Source organism: Poecilia mexicana, unplaced genomic scaffold, assembly GCF_051168715.1.
Source record: "Poecilia mexicana isolate PSO_F unplaced genomic scaffold, ASM5116871v1 scaffold_6, whole genome shotgun sequence".
In the NCBI taxonomy this organism is placed as follows: domain Eukaryota; kingdom Metazoa; phylum Chordata; class Actinopteri; order Cyprinodontiformes; family Poeciliidae; genus Poecilia; species Poecilia mexicana.
This window is the reverse complement of record NW_028263375.1, coordinates 10156974-10173054: the sequence shown is the minus strand read 5'-3', so window position 1 is coordinate 10173054 and position 16081 is coordinate 10156974. Positions and strand designations below refer to the sequence as shown.

The following is a 16081-nucleotide window of genomic DNA, read 5'->3' as shown; positions in this document are numbered from 1 at the left end:
TTCCAAATATCAAAATCCTTGAATGATCTTCGTAATTAAAACATCTGTAAATGTTCATCTGATGCCCTGCAGACACAAAGTCAGAAGGTGTCATTATGTGTTGAGATGTAAAACCAGAAATCAGCATCTGGAGTCCAAACACACATAACAGAAATGTGCTTTATTAACTGTAGCAATACCATTGGCTATACTCTTTGTCCTACAAAATGGCAAGAGCACCAGAAGCTTTTGAGGATCAGGCAGCTTTAAGAAAAGACCTCAGTTAAGTTAAGCACTTCGAGGAATATTCACTACATTGTCATCCAGCACCATATGTGAGAGTACAAAGGCAAAGCTGCAGTCTTCAAAAAAAAACTGTGACAGACAGTAGAGAGAAATTACTAATCAATTGTGAGTTGTGGCATATTCACACAAACGGTAACACTAGTTTTTAAATCAAACCAAATCATATTAGTGCTTTACAGTTAAATTCAAATGAAGAAACTCAACCAGTGCAATAGAGCAGGATTATAACTGATTTATAAAGTGCCAAAGGTCACATGCGCAAGGGTGAAGAGGGCGATCCTGGTCTGGAAAATATTTCGGCCTGTTTGCCATTGATGCATATAATCAGATAGTGGCTGATGGTGAGCTCAGCAGAATAACCAAAGTGACAACTAAATCATGTCATCAGCAGAGCAGAGCTGAAATCATGTTTGCTCCCCTGCACCTTAAACAATCCAGTACAAAAAATGAATTTAAAAAGTCCAACACGTCATTCATTGTGTTCCTTAAAAGAAAGGTGATGTTTGTCAGACACCTGTCCACTGCGAAGGTCATCAACATGCCTAAGTCACCAAGCATAGTTCAGCTTTTAAACCATCACGTTTGTATAAGTTACTATGTTACCAAGAAGCTCTGAACTAAACCCGCTTCAGTACTGAGAGGAAAAAACATCTTAATTACAGAAGAAAATTACAAAAAAATAAACGACTACGATCTCTAAAACTGATGACTCATTTTCTTTAAAAGACATTCTTCGAATGATGAGCCCTGTTTAATCACACACATCGTTATATTACTAATATAATCGTGTTTAATCGGAGGTTTGAACAGTGATGCGTCATCCTCAACCTGCTGTTTATAACTTGGCAAATACGGTTTAGTTTTCTGCCTGATGTGATGACAATCAAATGTTTGTAACATAAAATCAAGCAAAAAAAAAAGAAAAGAAAAGAAAAGGTTCAACCGGGCAGCAGTTCCAACTTTTTCAAGTAATCCAGCAGACAGACTTCATGTTGATTTGGACATTTTAAGTCCAACTTCTCCATCAGGAACTTCATCCGACCTGCCACTGAAGACAAAAACAAAAACAAAGATCAAACAACCGAGCTGGTTACACATCCAACATGAAACCTCTGCATATATAATACTGCTGTAAATGTTATCGAGATCAAAGTTCAATAAGATATATATGTCAGAGATAACAATAATCATAGCCCTGTTTATGGCAAGGATTACTGTAATGTAATGTGTAAGCATCCTACAGCTTTACGGAAAGACACAATTGAAGTTTAAAATTAAAACACGTAGAAAGAAGCATGAAGCCAAAGCTAAACGTACCTTCAGTCCACCGCCGCCAGACACAGACGTGGTCATCGCCTGCTTCTCAGTTTCTTCCTGTTTCTTTCTTTTCCTTTCAACTGCTTCTGGATTTTTGACACCCCTGTATGCCGTCTGGAAATCAGAGAGGAAGTGGAGAAAAAAAAAAAAATGAAAACCCAGCAGGAAACGGCAATGCTCATTTCTGACTTCACTGAATGTTAGAAATACTGTGTACACAGGCATGCATCTGTGCTTTTAACAGGATATTCCGTTTCAGCTGCAACCTTTCAGAATAAAAGGCATGATCTAGTGTGCACGCATTCAACCGCCAAATAAGGCATCGCAGTAAAAAGACGCAGCAGCTTCTTTCACTCTCGGTGCGCTGCCTATTCTATCGGTGGGTTAGAGCTTTGTGCTTTTGCTTGCAGCAGCCTGAACTGTAAAGGTTAACACATAACAGTGACTGAGAGCAGAGAAATGTGGCAGTAAAAGTATTAGCCAGCCTCAGAGGTTGGCTTTCGTTTCCATCTGAATTGACTTACCTTGGTTTAACTTTAGCATGGCTCTTACTGGTTTGCAAGTGTCTTTTCTGCACAATAGAAAAATGCTCACCACACTGCGCAGCAGTTCTTAAATACAAGTTACCAAATGTTCAGATGTTTATAATCAAGAAATGGCTTTTTGAGTACATGAATAGCATGGCTGAAAAATGATATAGAGGGGAAGGATTTCCTTCTTTTTTTTTCTTTATGGCACACTGGTGGGACTGTTTTTATACCGTGGCATTTTTTTTATTTTTTTTATGAAGGTGAATATGTTTATCGTCAATATATTTTAGATAAGGATACTTTTGGAAACGGTGCACTTATGTCTGTGACCACAGGCTTATTTTATGTGATCGGTCAACACAAATTAGAACATATTTTTTAAGCAAAATGAAAAGGAAGATTTTTGTGTTACAAATAAAAATCTGAAAAGTATAATGTGCATTTATATTGAACCTTCCTTGATACAACATTCATAAATAAAATCCTTCAAAATTTTTTTTTTTTTTTTTTAATTTAACAGAGTGTCTTTGTGTAGCTAAATCTTTGTACAGCTGTCATGTGCAGGCCACCCAGAAACATCCAGAGGAAGGAAAACCACTGACTGCAAGTTTAAAGATCGAGTTGGTTACAAAAAAAAATGTCTACAGTAATCCACTTTTCAATCCATAAACGAAAAACCATTTTAACACGAGAACAAAATTTACATTTTTGGCCTACAATCAAAATGTTGCCTGAACATATGATTCCCACTGTGAGATGGCGGTGGCAGCATCATGCTGTATGGACAGGAGGCTTTGGAGTAACAGTGATGAGACAGTTGGTTAGAGTTGATGGGGCTTTACAAAAAAGTCGTTTTATGAGGTTTATTGAGGCCTGGAGTTTACTATCGAGAAAGACAACAACCGCAGTCAGGGCTGAATGTCTAAGAATGACTCAGTCAAAGCCCACACTTAAATCAAACCCAGAAAACCTAAAACTACAGGAACATGTTGCTCTATAAGCTTTTGAGAACAGCAGTTGTTAAAAAAAAAAAAAAAAAAAAAAAAAAAAGCAAACCAACACGTACCTTACTATGCACCGCTTTTTGTTGGTCTAACACGGCTTGTCGATGTTTACATGATGGGCGTGACCCTAGGCCACTAAGTTAATAAAACCAGCTTAGCTAAATACTAAGTGTCTGACTCAAAATCTGCAACGGGAACCACCCAGTACTGACCTCTTTTTGTCTCTTCTCAGCGGCTTCAGCCAATTGTTGTCTCCTTGTCTCCTGTTAAGGACAGAAAAATTCATGAATGACAATTATGTGAATAACATGTCGCTGTTTACTGTAAACACGCTAAAAAGGGCCTTTTCAGTACAAAGAGTGACAAAAACACATTCTTCTTGGCTTTGTTACTCTGTATGTCATTCTGGCTCATCTATAGCGACATATCTAACAGGAAATGTAATTAATTACATTAACTTACAGGATCCGGGGTGACAACAACGTCGTCAGCTGCTCCACCAAGGCACGGTAAGCACATTCCCATTCTGGAATAATTTTATTATTCCACGCAGTAAAAGAACGGCGTAGAAAATGAGTTTTCAGTTTCTCCAACTAATTAAACCAGAAATCTAATAGGCTATTTGGCCAGTCACAACTTGTATGCGTAGTAAATAAGGCAAAAGAAGCGGCAGCTTCTACTCCAGCTGACAGCCGCTGGGTCAGCGGACATACCGTTTCCGTTAGCTAACAGCGGCTCCTGCTATTAGCCCGGGGTGGACATTAGCATTCTAGCTACCTCCTAGTTTAAGCTACCACTACAAGCCAAGCTGCTTCTCTTAGTCACATAATAAACCGTTTCCCTCCGCACCTTTTATTAAATCGGCGCCGCATTTGGAAAATAAATCGCCCCAGAAGTCAGATGCCTAGAGTTCAACACGCCTCTTTGCCCGTTTGTTTATGCAGCTTTACTGATAAAGCCAATATGTTACGTCGGTTACGTTCAATAACGGTACGTTAATAAGCGCTGATGACGTCACGTGCATTTAGTTTTAACGTGGTCATCCAAGAAATTACTCAAATAATAAATATAAAGCTATGTGCAAATTTGGGTACTTTAGCGACTAAAAAAAATAAAAAAAATACATGTTTTAAAAAGTAGACATTATTATAAATTATGTTAACATAATTTAGAAATAAATCAAGGCACAATAAAGGTAAATCATCACAGAGTATTTCCAGTCACAACTGTTTGCTGTATATACACTTGAACTAGGCTCAATAGAGAGAAAATAAAATTAATAAAATAAAAACAATATTTCACATTTTGTCAACTATAAAAAAGACGACTTTTGTCTTTCATTTGTATTATATGTCATATTTTGGCTTTGTTTATCTTTTACTTATGTAACAATATGAAGTAGTGCTGGTCTACTTGAGTGCAATTTTTTGTACTCCCTTCAGATGAAGATCATGTAAATTCAAAGAATTAAAAAAACAAAAACAAAAACAAAAAACAAGAAGAGAGTGACTAAAATTTTTGATAAGTAGAAATAAAAAAATAGAATTTTAATTTGATAGTAATTTATTTGAGGAAATTCATTGTGAGTAAAGTTTTATGCATATTATTGTGTTTATATATGTCTGTAAGAAACCATTCTTCATATTGATGGATGAAAACATGGAATCCTACGACTTTTAAATAAAGTCAGTATATGTATTTAATCACTCCTTTGACTACATCAAATAATTGTTTGGGAATGGCATTAATCCCAAACGATTTTTGTTATTGTGAAGTATGACAAAAAAAAAATATATATATATATATATATATATATATATATATATATATATATTTACAAATTCTTGTCAAAACGTTGAAGGTACATCCACGTCAAGATGTGACAGTGATCCCCTGAAATCCGCTCCTACAGCACCACCTTGTGGCCAAACTGAATATGTCAATGATTTTGCTCATCAGCTTTGAGACATTTATACCTCTATCTATTTTATTTGCTTGTGGAGTGACAAGAATAATTTGTCCGCGCTTAATAAAATGTAATCTGGGAAGAGTGGTGAAGGTTAAAAATAATGTTCACATTTAACTTCGCTTCAGATCCCAGACTTAATCAGATGTTGACAGATGCTTCTCATACACATATTGGTTTCATATTTGTGACAAGTTTTGAATGTTTCTGTCCACGTGATATGGCTCTCCCTTGAAAGTGAGTGGAGGATATCTTCTGTTGTTACCCTTGTTGTCAGCAACATTAGTAAAATAGAAACCCTGTGTGAAGTGAGTGATGCTCTGTAGGGCAGGAGCTCCGTCCAATCAATGCTCCCCGATCAATAGTCTGAGAGTTTAATGTCGTACTCCTCTTTACTGTCAACAACTCCACCTATTCATCTTCCCTGCAGAGCCTGCATGGGCAGTTTCACAGCTCCCAGTGCTGCGCTGTGGGAGTGACAGGTTCATCAGACTGGACAGCCTTTGGGAGTGCAGAATATATTGTTTCGAAGCATTTCAGAAAGGAAATATATAGGGAAGTTGTAGAATACAATGGAATACATGGAGTCAGATGCTGCTGGTACTTCTTCAGGTAGGTTGACCTCACCACTGAGTTTGGAGATGGAGTAAAGCTGCAGCAGGCTAAATAAGTAATTATTGCAACTTGGTTTGTTATCTGACTGTCTTTTGGTCGATTGCCCTATTGCATTCTGTTCTTGCACAGAAAACATGAACAAAGTATTTAAACTCACAATCTTGTGGAAGAATATGTTCCATTTACAAGTTGTGTCTTTGTTTTATTCTTCAGCATGTTAGAACTTTTGAAATCCATGTTTAACTTTTCAGCGTAATGTACCAGATCATAACAGTGCATGAGAAACCTGCCATTAATGGGTATGAAAACTGATCCTCTAGGCTTAACTTATTCATGAACTTTGCAGTTGAATAGATGGATGAATGGAGATACATAAACAGCGTTAGAGTTTCAAAGAATGGAACACAGCAGTGCTCCTTGCACATTATTTTCTTTTACAAACAGACAAACCCAAGTGGTTTCGACTTCATACTGTAGAAATCACGAGTCTCTCAGGTATATTTGAGGATTAAATTAAAATATTACACTAGAACAATTATCTGCAGTAACAAATGGAAGGGTATAGTCAAACAGAAATCCTACAATCATGTTAGGTATAATTGGTTTCACTTTAAACTTCACTACGTGCAACCAAAACCAATTTGTTACAACCTGGCATTACCTTTTCATTTCTCTTTGTTTATATAACAATTTTAGTGTTTCTAAATTAAAATAAATTAAAAATCAAAGCTGCAGCTGTTCCAGTAAATACTTATGTAGCTAGTGAGTGAATACTGTGAACATTTAGCTGCATGATAGGCAGGAGCCCAGGTCAGCACAGGCTCACTCTGCTGCTCACAAATCAATACAAGCATGTAATTGGAATAGGTCTATCATTTTATTTAAGATTAACAATATTATTCTTTTTTTTAGGATGTAGAAGATTGATCTTATTTTTGCTTTTTAACCCCTGAACTGAATTAGTTAAATTTTCAGCATACCCTTTAAAAGGGGGAAGCGCGAGTGAAACATCTATGCAGCCTTAAGTGATCACTACTTACTAATGTAAGCTGTTTAAGTGCCGTAAAGAACACACGCAGGCTTTGAGTAGTTAGGATGGGTGCTGCAGGATGAATCCCAAACATCCACTTTAGCTTACATGCATTATTGCTGTTAAACCGCCAACTGGTTGCATTCAGACTCAAATATTTTACTATTTTGGACTGGAGATATTTATGACTTGAAACCAGAAACCAAATTTGAAATTTCTTCAGCTTGTTAAAAAAAATAAAAAAAGCACGGTGTAGTTGCAAAGAAACACAATCTTTAAAAAGTTTGGTAATTTTAAAGATTTATACGCTTTATTCCTGTTATGAGATTCACACTTTGCTTGCCATTCATCACATTATTTTTGTTTGTTTTACTTCCTGATGAAGAAATTCGGTAACTTGGGGATTTTAAATGTGTGTCCAAACAAGTAATCAATGCCTTAGGAAGTGCAGGAAGTACCTGCTCATCAATCGATCTTCGTAATGTCTCTCTGCTTTTGATATGATAAGGACAGTTCATCACTGCACTTAGGCTGCTGAGCTGTAATGGACAGAAGTGGATTTAAGTGATGTGTTTTTTTCTTTCAGAGAAGCCTAAGCTTTGACAACCTGGATGGAGATTTATTTATCTAAAAATCAAGATATCGCTCAAAATATTTATGCTTGCATTGTTATGTTTCAAACATGAGATGTTAAACCTGAAGTATTTTCAAATCAAGATACTAGTCACAATAGAAATCAATTTTTCAATTAGAGTATACCCAATGATGGATGGAGTCTACTTTATTGAATGATGTTTCCAAATTTTATCATTTTAATATTGGTGATGGATGTTATCAATAAATTTCTTATTTGTAAGCATGTCAAGCTAAAGAGAGACTGATTACTTCACATTAAGTGGCACGCCCAGGTTATAACATCAGGTTTTTGGTCATGTATAAAATTAAACTACAAATCAATAAATAGTTTCCAATTTTCCACCTTCAGTGTGAGAAGTAGAATATGACAGAAAAACAAATTAATTTTCTAGAGGGAAACATTATAAAATCTACAAAAAAAATCTTATAGCAATCTACAGCTTTTTCACACACCCAAAACTAAATCTTCATTTAACGACTTTTTGATTCAGTTTCAGCATTAAGTCTTCTTTGACAAAGGTCTATCAGCTTCCCACATTCTGACTTAATAAATCAGATTGTAAGAATATCTCTCACCCCTCAGTTCAAGTCATGAACGTTTTGTCATATTTAGCTCTGAATTCTGGTTTTTTATTTGTTGATTTTGATGTACGTTTACTGATACTAAAAAGTAAAATCCCTCTTCATCTTCAGATTAACTTAAGAACTAATTAACAAGAATTTAGGACTGTTCATTATTTCATCTATCCAGACAAAAAAAAGATATATTTTTTAAAGAACAGAAACTCCAGAGCAACATTCTGCCACCACCATGTTTCATTGTGAACTTGGTGTAATTCTGGTAACGGACAGTTTTTTGTTTGTTTTTGCTCCAAACTTACATTTTCAGAATTGTGGCCACAAGTTTATCTTTAGTTTCACCAGACACTCATTTAAACTCAGCTTTTTATTTTGTGGTGGATGACAAATCACCACTTGGGGTTTTGGTAAGCTTAGCCAGTAGGTACTTAAACAATCAGAGGTACCACATGGCGTCACTGAATAAAAAGCCTGCTGGCACCATCAGTCAGCAGCTAAACTGCGCTACTAGGAACAAATTTTGTTAAGTGTTAATTTCAAAGATCAGAGCAAACATTGTAAGGAAAGAAATGCGTCAGTCAGCGTGTTGACACCGGTGTTAACGGCTGCTAACTAGGTTTTGGAAACCCAGTGGCTTTATTGGCCCCCATTAGTGTCAAGTATCACAGAAGAAAAAGGGGTTTTTATAGATGTGTTAAAAATGTATGAGTGGAGTAATATGAGAGGCAGCTGAGAGCTGCTGCTGTGATCAGCTTCATCATGTTCTGATCTAAATATGTAGATTTCCCCACAGATGACTTCCACAGGTAGCACGTAGCTTTATGACAGAAAGAAGGGGTTAACGGCGTATTCAGCTGTTTATGTTAATTATTTTTGCAGGATCATGTCGTCGGGACAACTATATGTTCTGCCCCCTGCTGGAGCATCAGGGCTCCAGGTCCTCAGACAGTCAGGCTCCTTACAACCCAGCCATCAGCCGCTCAGCTTCTTGGAGCTCCTCGCTTGGCGATGGTTCTGCCTCTGGGGGCTCGGAGACAGAAACAGAGCAGCAGTCCAGTGAGTTTGCCAGCAGTTGTTCCTTCCCAGTAATCAGTCCTGGCACTCTTTATGAGCACACGTCCACCTCCTTGTCTGTTTTCCACACACTATTGATCAGGGCAGTCAGTGGGTGAGAGGCAGGGGACACTCAGGGCAGGTCAAGAGTCCAACCCAAGACCAATACAGACACACACAGGCCAGACACCAGGCACAGCCAATTCACATAAATTCAGTGTGTTAATGGTTATTGAACTCTCTTGTATATAATATGTGTGGTTCAAATTAACAGACAACAGGTAAACATAACACTGAGAGCATTAATAAAGACTCAGATGACTGAAGGGCATGTCATATAGTCTATGCTGGGAGTGAAATAATGAAGCCAAGTGATGAATTGCATTGACATCTTATAGCTTTTGATTTTGTTTAGTTTTCTGTGTATAATGCAAATTTAAAACATGATTAAGCAATCTGTAGTTTTTTTAATGATATGATAGCTTTGTGGCATCACTGAGTGTTGGAATTTAGAGACATACACAGTGTCTTACAATTAACACTCCTTAAACTTTTCCATATTTTATTATGTTACAACCTTAATTTCACTGTAGTTTATGGGGTTTTATGTGATAGACCAACACAAAGTTGTGCATACTTATGAAAACGAGGTAAATGGTAAATTGTTTTCATGTTTTAATTTTAGGGTGGGGTGGGGGTGGAGGAACAACCTGAAAAGTGTGGCATGCATTTTTTTTTTTCAGGTCAAATTACTCCTACCTGCAGATCACCTACTTAAATGGAGTTCAAGTTAGTCCAGTTTCAGAAATACAACTGTTCTGTGCAGGTCTCAGAAGACTGTTATAAGCAAGCAGCATTTTAAAAATTAAAGAAACTCATCAGACATTGGAGACGGGGAAAGAATATGTAACCTGACACAACATGGATGCCTACGTAAAGACAAAACCCAGGCGAGGAAAGCATTAGTCAGTGAAGCAGCAAGCAGTCCATGGTAAATCAGGAGGAGCTGCAGAGAACCACAACTCAGGTGGGGAAAGTTGTCAGTGACAGCCATTAATCATGGCTTTATATCTTTATAGAGGAGTATTGATAAGAAAAACACTGTTAAAAGAAAGCTATAGGAAGTCATTTTTGAAGTTTTCTAGAAGATAGACATATGGATAAAAGGTGTTTTGGTCATAGACAAAATGCTTTTACAATACAGACATTTCTGAACACGCCACCCTGTATGGTGGTAGCATCATCCTGTGGGACTGCTTTGGTTCTTCAAGGGAAGGTAGGACAGAGTTCATGAGGGAAGGATGGAGCTAAATGCAGGTATATCCTGACAAAAAAAACACCTAATTCATTCTAATGAGTTTGAGCTATTTGTTTTGTATTTTACAGCATAAATATGAAAAATTGTTAGGTAGATACTCCAAAAGAGAGCTATAGCTGCAGCAAACGTGGCACACTTTTCAAATTTTATCAGTACAAAACATGAAAATCATGTGTCTTTCCCTTTACAGTTATGCACTATTCAAAAAAAAAATCAAAAACATATAAAGCAATTTTCAAGGCACTGTACATTAATGTTAATGTAGTTCAGCTGTTCCCTTTATCCAGCAGCTTGGTTAGCCATTTTCTTCCACAGGGTGGCAGTATTTTATTTCTTTAAAACCTCCCTGCCTTTGCAGTGCAACCATCTGACCTACATCCCCCAACTAAAAGCCATGAAGTGAAATGGTACCATTTAAACAGTACTGGCCACACTGCTGATTTATTTATTGAGCACCCCAGTGGAGCTCCCAAACGCATTTAGCTGGTTGTTTGACTGATATTTGACTGCGGGTTGCATGCACAGCCCTCATACCGGCCGCCTGTAAACATCAGAACAGTGGGAGGTGTAGAGGCATGCTGGGCTGCAAGAAAGCAGATGGCATTTGGATCCATGACAGATGCCAGACTTACTCCTGTGAATCCCCCCACAGAAAGACATTGAGAAACAAAAGTTATTCCACAGACTGAACTGTAAACAGTCACTGTGGCAAAGACTGGACTGATTACACAGAAACAATGTGAAGAGTGCAACACTTATGGGTCTCAGATGAGGAGCTGCAACTTCCTTTGCAGCTGATTCTGAAATAAAACCTCGTGGCTTTGCAGATTGGATGAATTATTTCTCCTATATTGTCTGTTGGTTGATAAATAAATGGAATGCAGCCAATCTCATATTCTTTAGTGTCCAGCATAAAAGATATAAAGTGTCAAAAAGGGAAGTAAATTGTTAAATTGATGACATATGTTATCCTGACAAATAAATAAATAACACCACCAAATAAACCAGTGAAATAAACCATCAATTTAAACAACTCTGACAATCACAAAGCTGAGCAGTAAATCACTATAACTTAATCAAATAAACAATGCTCAGTGTGTTTGCTCTGCGTTCAACTGGCTCACAACAAGCCTGACAATTAGCAGCCATGCAGGTATTAATCTGGGATAATGAAACTTTATTTCAACCATATAAACCAAAAGCTGTTGTGCTCAGCTTCTGTTTTGGGGACTCGTACACTATTTATCGTCAAACCAGGGAACCCCTGCCTCTGCAGCAGTGTGCAGCGGGCGTCAGCAGCTGAGCTGTGTGAATCCTGCAGCTGAAGCAGTGATTTTTATTGATTGCTCTGACTTTTCCTTACAACCCTACATTAAAGGCCTGCCAAGGTGAATATAGACCCTCTTTGGGCAGAAAAAAAGTCCACTATTTGACTTCTTCTTCTTTTATTTAATTTTTGTGATCACCAGCTGCATTACCATTGTCCTAAAAATGGAACAAATTAGAAATATGAACATAATTTTGAAAAAAACTCAAGGTAATGTGGTTTTTTTGGCTGTATCACAATTATTGTATTTTTGCAAAACTGCAATGCGAGCACTTTTTCTGCATCACACGAGTCATGTGATCAACAACTGGATGTTACTACTGGCGGAAAAGACAAAGAAGACAGGAAGTGGTAGGAGGATGATGGCTTGACCTGTTTTTTAATTACTTATTACATATTACAAATGTGAGTTTGACAATATATTTCTTAATTTATAGGAACACCACAATTGCAAAATTGTGTTTTTGCAACACTGGCGCAATGCCAGCTAAGTTTTGAACGCATTTGTAATGTAAATGCAGCGACTGTGGCTGCAGGTTATGAAGAACTTTTTCAGATTAACGCCGTTAGATTATTCTGTAATCAGTCAAACTTGCTGCAGATGTGCAATGTGTCATGATGAGTGTTTCTATTTCTTAGCAGTTTTGTAAATTATTATACATTAAGATACAATCTACCCTCCCAAAATAAAGCTTCTTGTGAACTCAACCGATCCAGGTTTGTTTGAGTTCATCCATTTGTATTTTTCTTCTGGTTTAAATCCTTTTTAGTTAGATTCATCCATTAAAGGCTTTTACTCATGTTCTGCATGGCTGCAGTAAAATGTTTGGAACTGTATTTGCAAACACTGCATGGATTTCAGGAAAATCTGTTAGCAATAAACACATGGACACAGTTTGGTTCGGGCTACCAGACTAAAATAGTCAGATTTTTATTTAAAAAGCTCCATGGTGATCATTCCCATCCAAGTCATAAAATAAACCGTACGATTTGCTTGATGCATTCCAGTAGGATGTTTTTTTTCCCAAGTTCCAACAATGTTTTCTGCTGAAAATAATCACTAGGATTTGTAATAATAAGTCCAATCCTACCAGATTTTCTCTCTCCTGTAGCGGTATAGACCTGGAGCTCAGCCTATAATACGGGTTCACAACCTGCTGCTCTGGAGCTAGTTGTGAATCTGCAGGCCAACCAACGTAGACCTGAGCTCTGTTTTTTATATATATCGGTGCTTTCTTGCAATATTTCTAGAGTTTCACAACCCACTCACAATAATAGCACATGGGCTCATCAATTTTTGCTTTGCCATATTTTGTGTTTTGCCTCCTCATGTTTTATAAGTAAAGTTCTATTCAACAAAATGTTTTATTTTTTTCTCTACAAGTTCATTCTTGCTGTTTCAAACCACTATACTTCGAGCCAAACCCATTTTATATGGTGGATGTTTATTTTTTAGGAGTCAGGTTTTATAGCAGTACACAAATTTATTTAGCAGGAGCAAATGCAAAAACATCTCTTTGGATTGTAAAGGTTTCTGCCTACACAATCAACATAAATCCACTCTCTGCACCGGGGAGAAGTAAGAAAAATAATCCCCTCACTTGGCAGAGTTGTTTGGGTGATCTAAGGTAGTATAAATTCAAACTGCATTCAGTGTCTCTGAAGAAGCTTGTAAATGTTTACGGTGATTCAAGAGGAGAAAACGACATTTGCTGATTTAAATTCCAGCAACAATCGTTATTGTCATCGCGATGCTATCCAACATCACATAAATCACAGCATTAGTCACTGGAGTCAGACTCTGCCTTCAACACGACAGACTCCAATGCTTCAGAATATGTGTCAAAATCTGTCAGAAGCTGTTTGGCGGCCATATTTTTCCGTCATCATCAGCTCAATTAATGTGCCGTCTTGTGAAATAATCAACTCAAATAGACAGAAAGCAGAATATCTGATTCTTTCTTCAGCGACCTTTTTGAATAGCTTTTGTATTTTGAGGAGTCCTGCACTATAAATACTTTGTTTAGCCTATAGAAATCATCCTGTTGTTCTATGCTTTGCTTCAGGAAGAATGTCTGGACTTTGGCTATTGACAAATGATTGTTGCAGGAGGCACGGACTCTTTTGAAGGTTAAAATTTTACCCAATCAGTAAAGTTTGGCCGTGAGGAACGTAGGGCACCAGTTTGATGCCACGAAGCTTATCAGAAATAGCTTGAGCTGTAATCAATACCCTCCTCTGCTTATGGAAAAATGCAGACCTGAAGGAGATGGCTGTTCATTTTTATTCAATATTTGGAAGAGAGGCCAATACCAACTGTCTTCATTCACTTCCTCTGTTGCCATTGCTAAGATTACATGCAGACAAGGCTATCAGTCAAGACAATTAAATGTATTTGAGCAACAGGTCAGTTGATAGTGCTTTACATCATGAAAACGTAAAATCTTCAAATAAACATCATACAGTCACCAATTGTGAAACCAGTAACTACATTTCTAAAACTACAAAAAATATTATCATTCACAACTCCTCCTACTTTTAGCTGATTGGCCCTGCTGAAATTCAACCACAGAAATTGAGTCCAATGAGAGAAATCCGCTGTGGAGCACTGAAAAGAGATGAGAATCAAGCGGAATTAGTAGCAAGGCAATGGAAAGGCTATACTTTATTATACACAGCGGTGTTTTTATTGTCAGTTTTTATCTTTTTAGTGAAAAAAATAAACTACTGGATGATCACACTGTGCGCGAGGGAAATCGAAGGAAACATAAAATATTTTATGACTTCTTTTTAGATTGCTTGATCTTTCTACGGCAATTATTAGAAACACAGCAGATGCTTAAAAAGAAGTAGACCAAATTATTATTATTATTATTATTATTATTATTATTATTCATGTAACCCTGTGGATGTCTGACATCCAACACTGAGGTTGACTGACGAGTCAATCAATGAACATACCCTTGTTTTTATGCGTAAGACGCGCTGCCCCGGTAATTTCCCGCAGCTTAGCGTCTAGAGTCAGTAAATCAGGACGCAGGAGGACGCGTTCATCTCAGGACCTCCCCTGCCGGCCGTCGCCATGACAACAGCCGTGAATGGTGGCGGTCGGAGGAGAGGAGGAGGACGTGGTTAGGGAGGGAGGAGGGAGCAGCAGCGTGCGGAGCTGAGACAGGTGTTGCTGGTGTTTGCGCATCGTTCGTGAGATCGTTTCAGCAGGATGGAAGACGAGCTGACACCTCCACGGGTTCCCTCCGCAGTTTCCCATGCGTTCTGCAGTTTAGCTCTTCCAAACGGGGAATTTGATTAAATACGCTGGAGACCAACCAGGAGCCGCCATGGTGCACCACTCGGGCTCAATCCAGTCCTTCAAGCAGCAGAAAGGTTGGTCGCTTCTGTCATGGTTTATTTTATTTTATTATTTTTTTCATTTTTATTTAATTTATTTTTTGTGGGGTGGGGGGGGGGGGATATGTAGTTCTGTTTCAAACTGGGGACTGACTTTTCTCTCCGTGATGAACAGTTTTCAAGCTGGTGGTGTCTGTACTTGGTGAGTGTGACGCAGAGTTGGACGCTTCGCAAGGTCCTTCTCCTGGGATGAAGCCCGTTTCTGTGCGCTCTGAATTATCCAGTAGTTAATGCTACACTGATCAGATTTTAATAAAGTCAATATTAGAATTAAAGTGATCTTTGTGCCACTTTCTACATAGTACATTTGCTCAGAATATGTTAAATCTAAGAAAATTTCATGGTCTATATGATGCACTTTTATAACTAACGCCAAAGATTTAGAAATATTGAATTAAGTGCAGAGTTTGAGCATTGGTGGGTTTTGTTTCAACCCTCTGAGATGCAAGAGTAGTTTGTGTTGAATATAAAGAAGAAGCTTTCTTTGCAAAAGATTTCAGTTCTGACAGAAATTTTACTGATTGTATTATAGACTCATTGATTCATTTTGCGCAGTTGAAAGAAAAATACATTTTTGCTCAGCTCCTTTAAAAAAACATTAATAAAAGATAAAAAGGCAGCACAACCAACCAGACAACTAATTTTATTTGACCAGCTCAAATTGGAGATCACCATGTAAAATACTGAAAAGCTACGATTTGATGCACTTTTCCTATTCAATAAAATTCAGCTAAAAACTTGAAAACTATTAATTTCCTTCTTGAATGCTGTGGAAATGCTTTAATCTGAAAGGATGAGGATAAATTATATGAGATCTGAAGTGAAGTAAAAATCCTGAGAACTTCCAACCCTGAGACATTTGGTTCCTGAAGTGTTGCAGGAACACAGACATAGTGTGAGAAATGTGGACATCTAAAAATATCTTTTTAGATGGCTCTCTATTAAAAATATTTATTTTCAAATTCTTTATTGTATTTGTAAAAGTAAGACAGTAGGAAGCATTTGTTTGCAAA

General features: G+C 37.4%; 2 protein-coding genes across 2 annotated transcripts in view; one reads left to right on the top strand and one right to left on the bottom strand.

Annotated features, from left to right (window-relative positions):
- Positions 1–145: 145 nt before the first annotated feature.
- svip (small VCP interacting protein) lies at positions 146–4105 on the bottom strand. Its single transcript, XM_015012186.2, has 4 exons — positions 3599–4105; positions 3349–3399; positions 1603–1716; positions 146–1333 (listed from the first exon to the last, which is right to left on the bottom strand). Exons 1-4 carry the CDS (start codon positions 3659–3661, stop codon positions 1319–1321), a joined length of 243 nt encoding a protein of 80 aa, XP_014867672.1. The 5' UTR covers positions 3662–4105; the 3' UTR covers positions 146–1318.
- Positions 4106–5539: 1434 nt separating this feature from the next.
- Positions 5540–16081, top strand: part of ano3 (anoctamin 3) — a 50199-nt gene continuing 39657 nt past the window's right edge. Inside the window, exons 1-2 of the mRNA XM_088006221.1 lie at positions 5540–5714; positions 8842–9018. Of these exons, the coding sequence (XP_087862347.1) occupies positions 5675–5714; positions 8842–9018 (217 nt within the window). The 5' untranslated portion in view covers positions 5540–5674. The remainder of the gene's footprint in view (positions 5715–8841; positions 9019–16081) is intronic.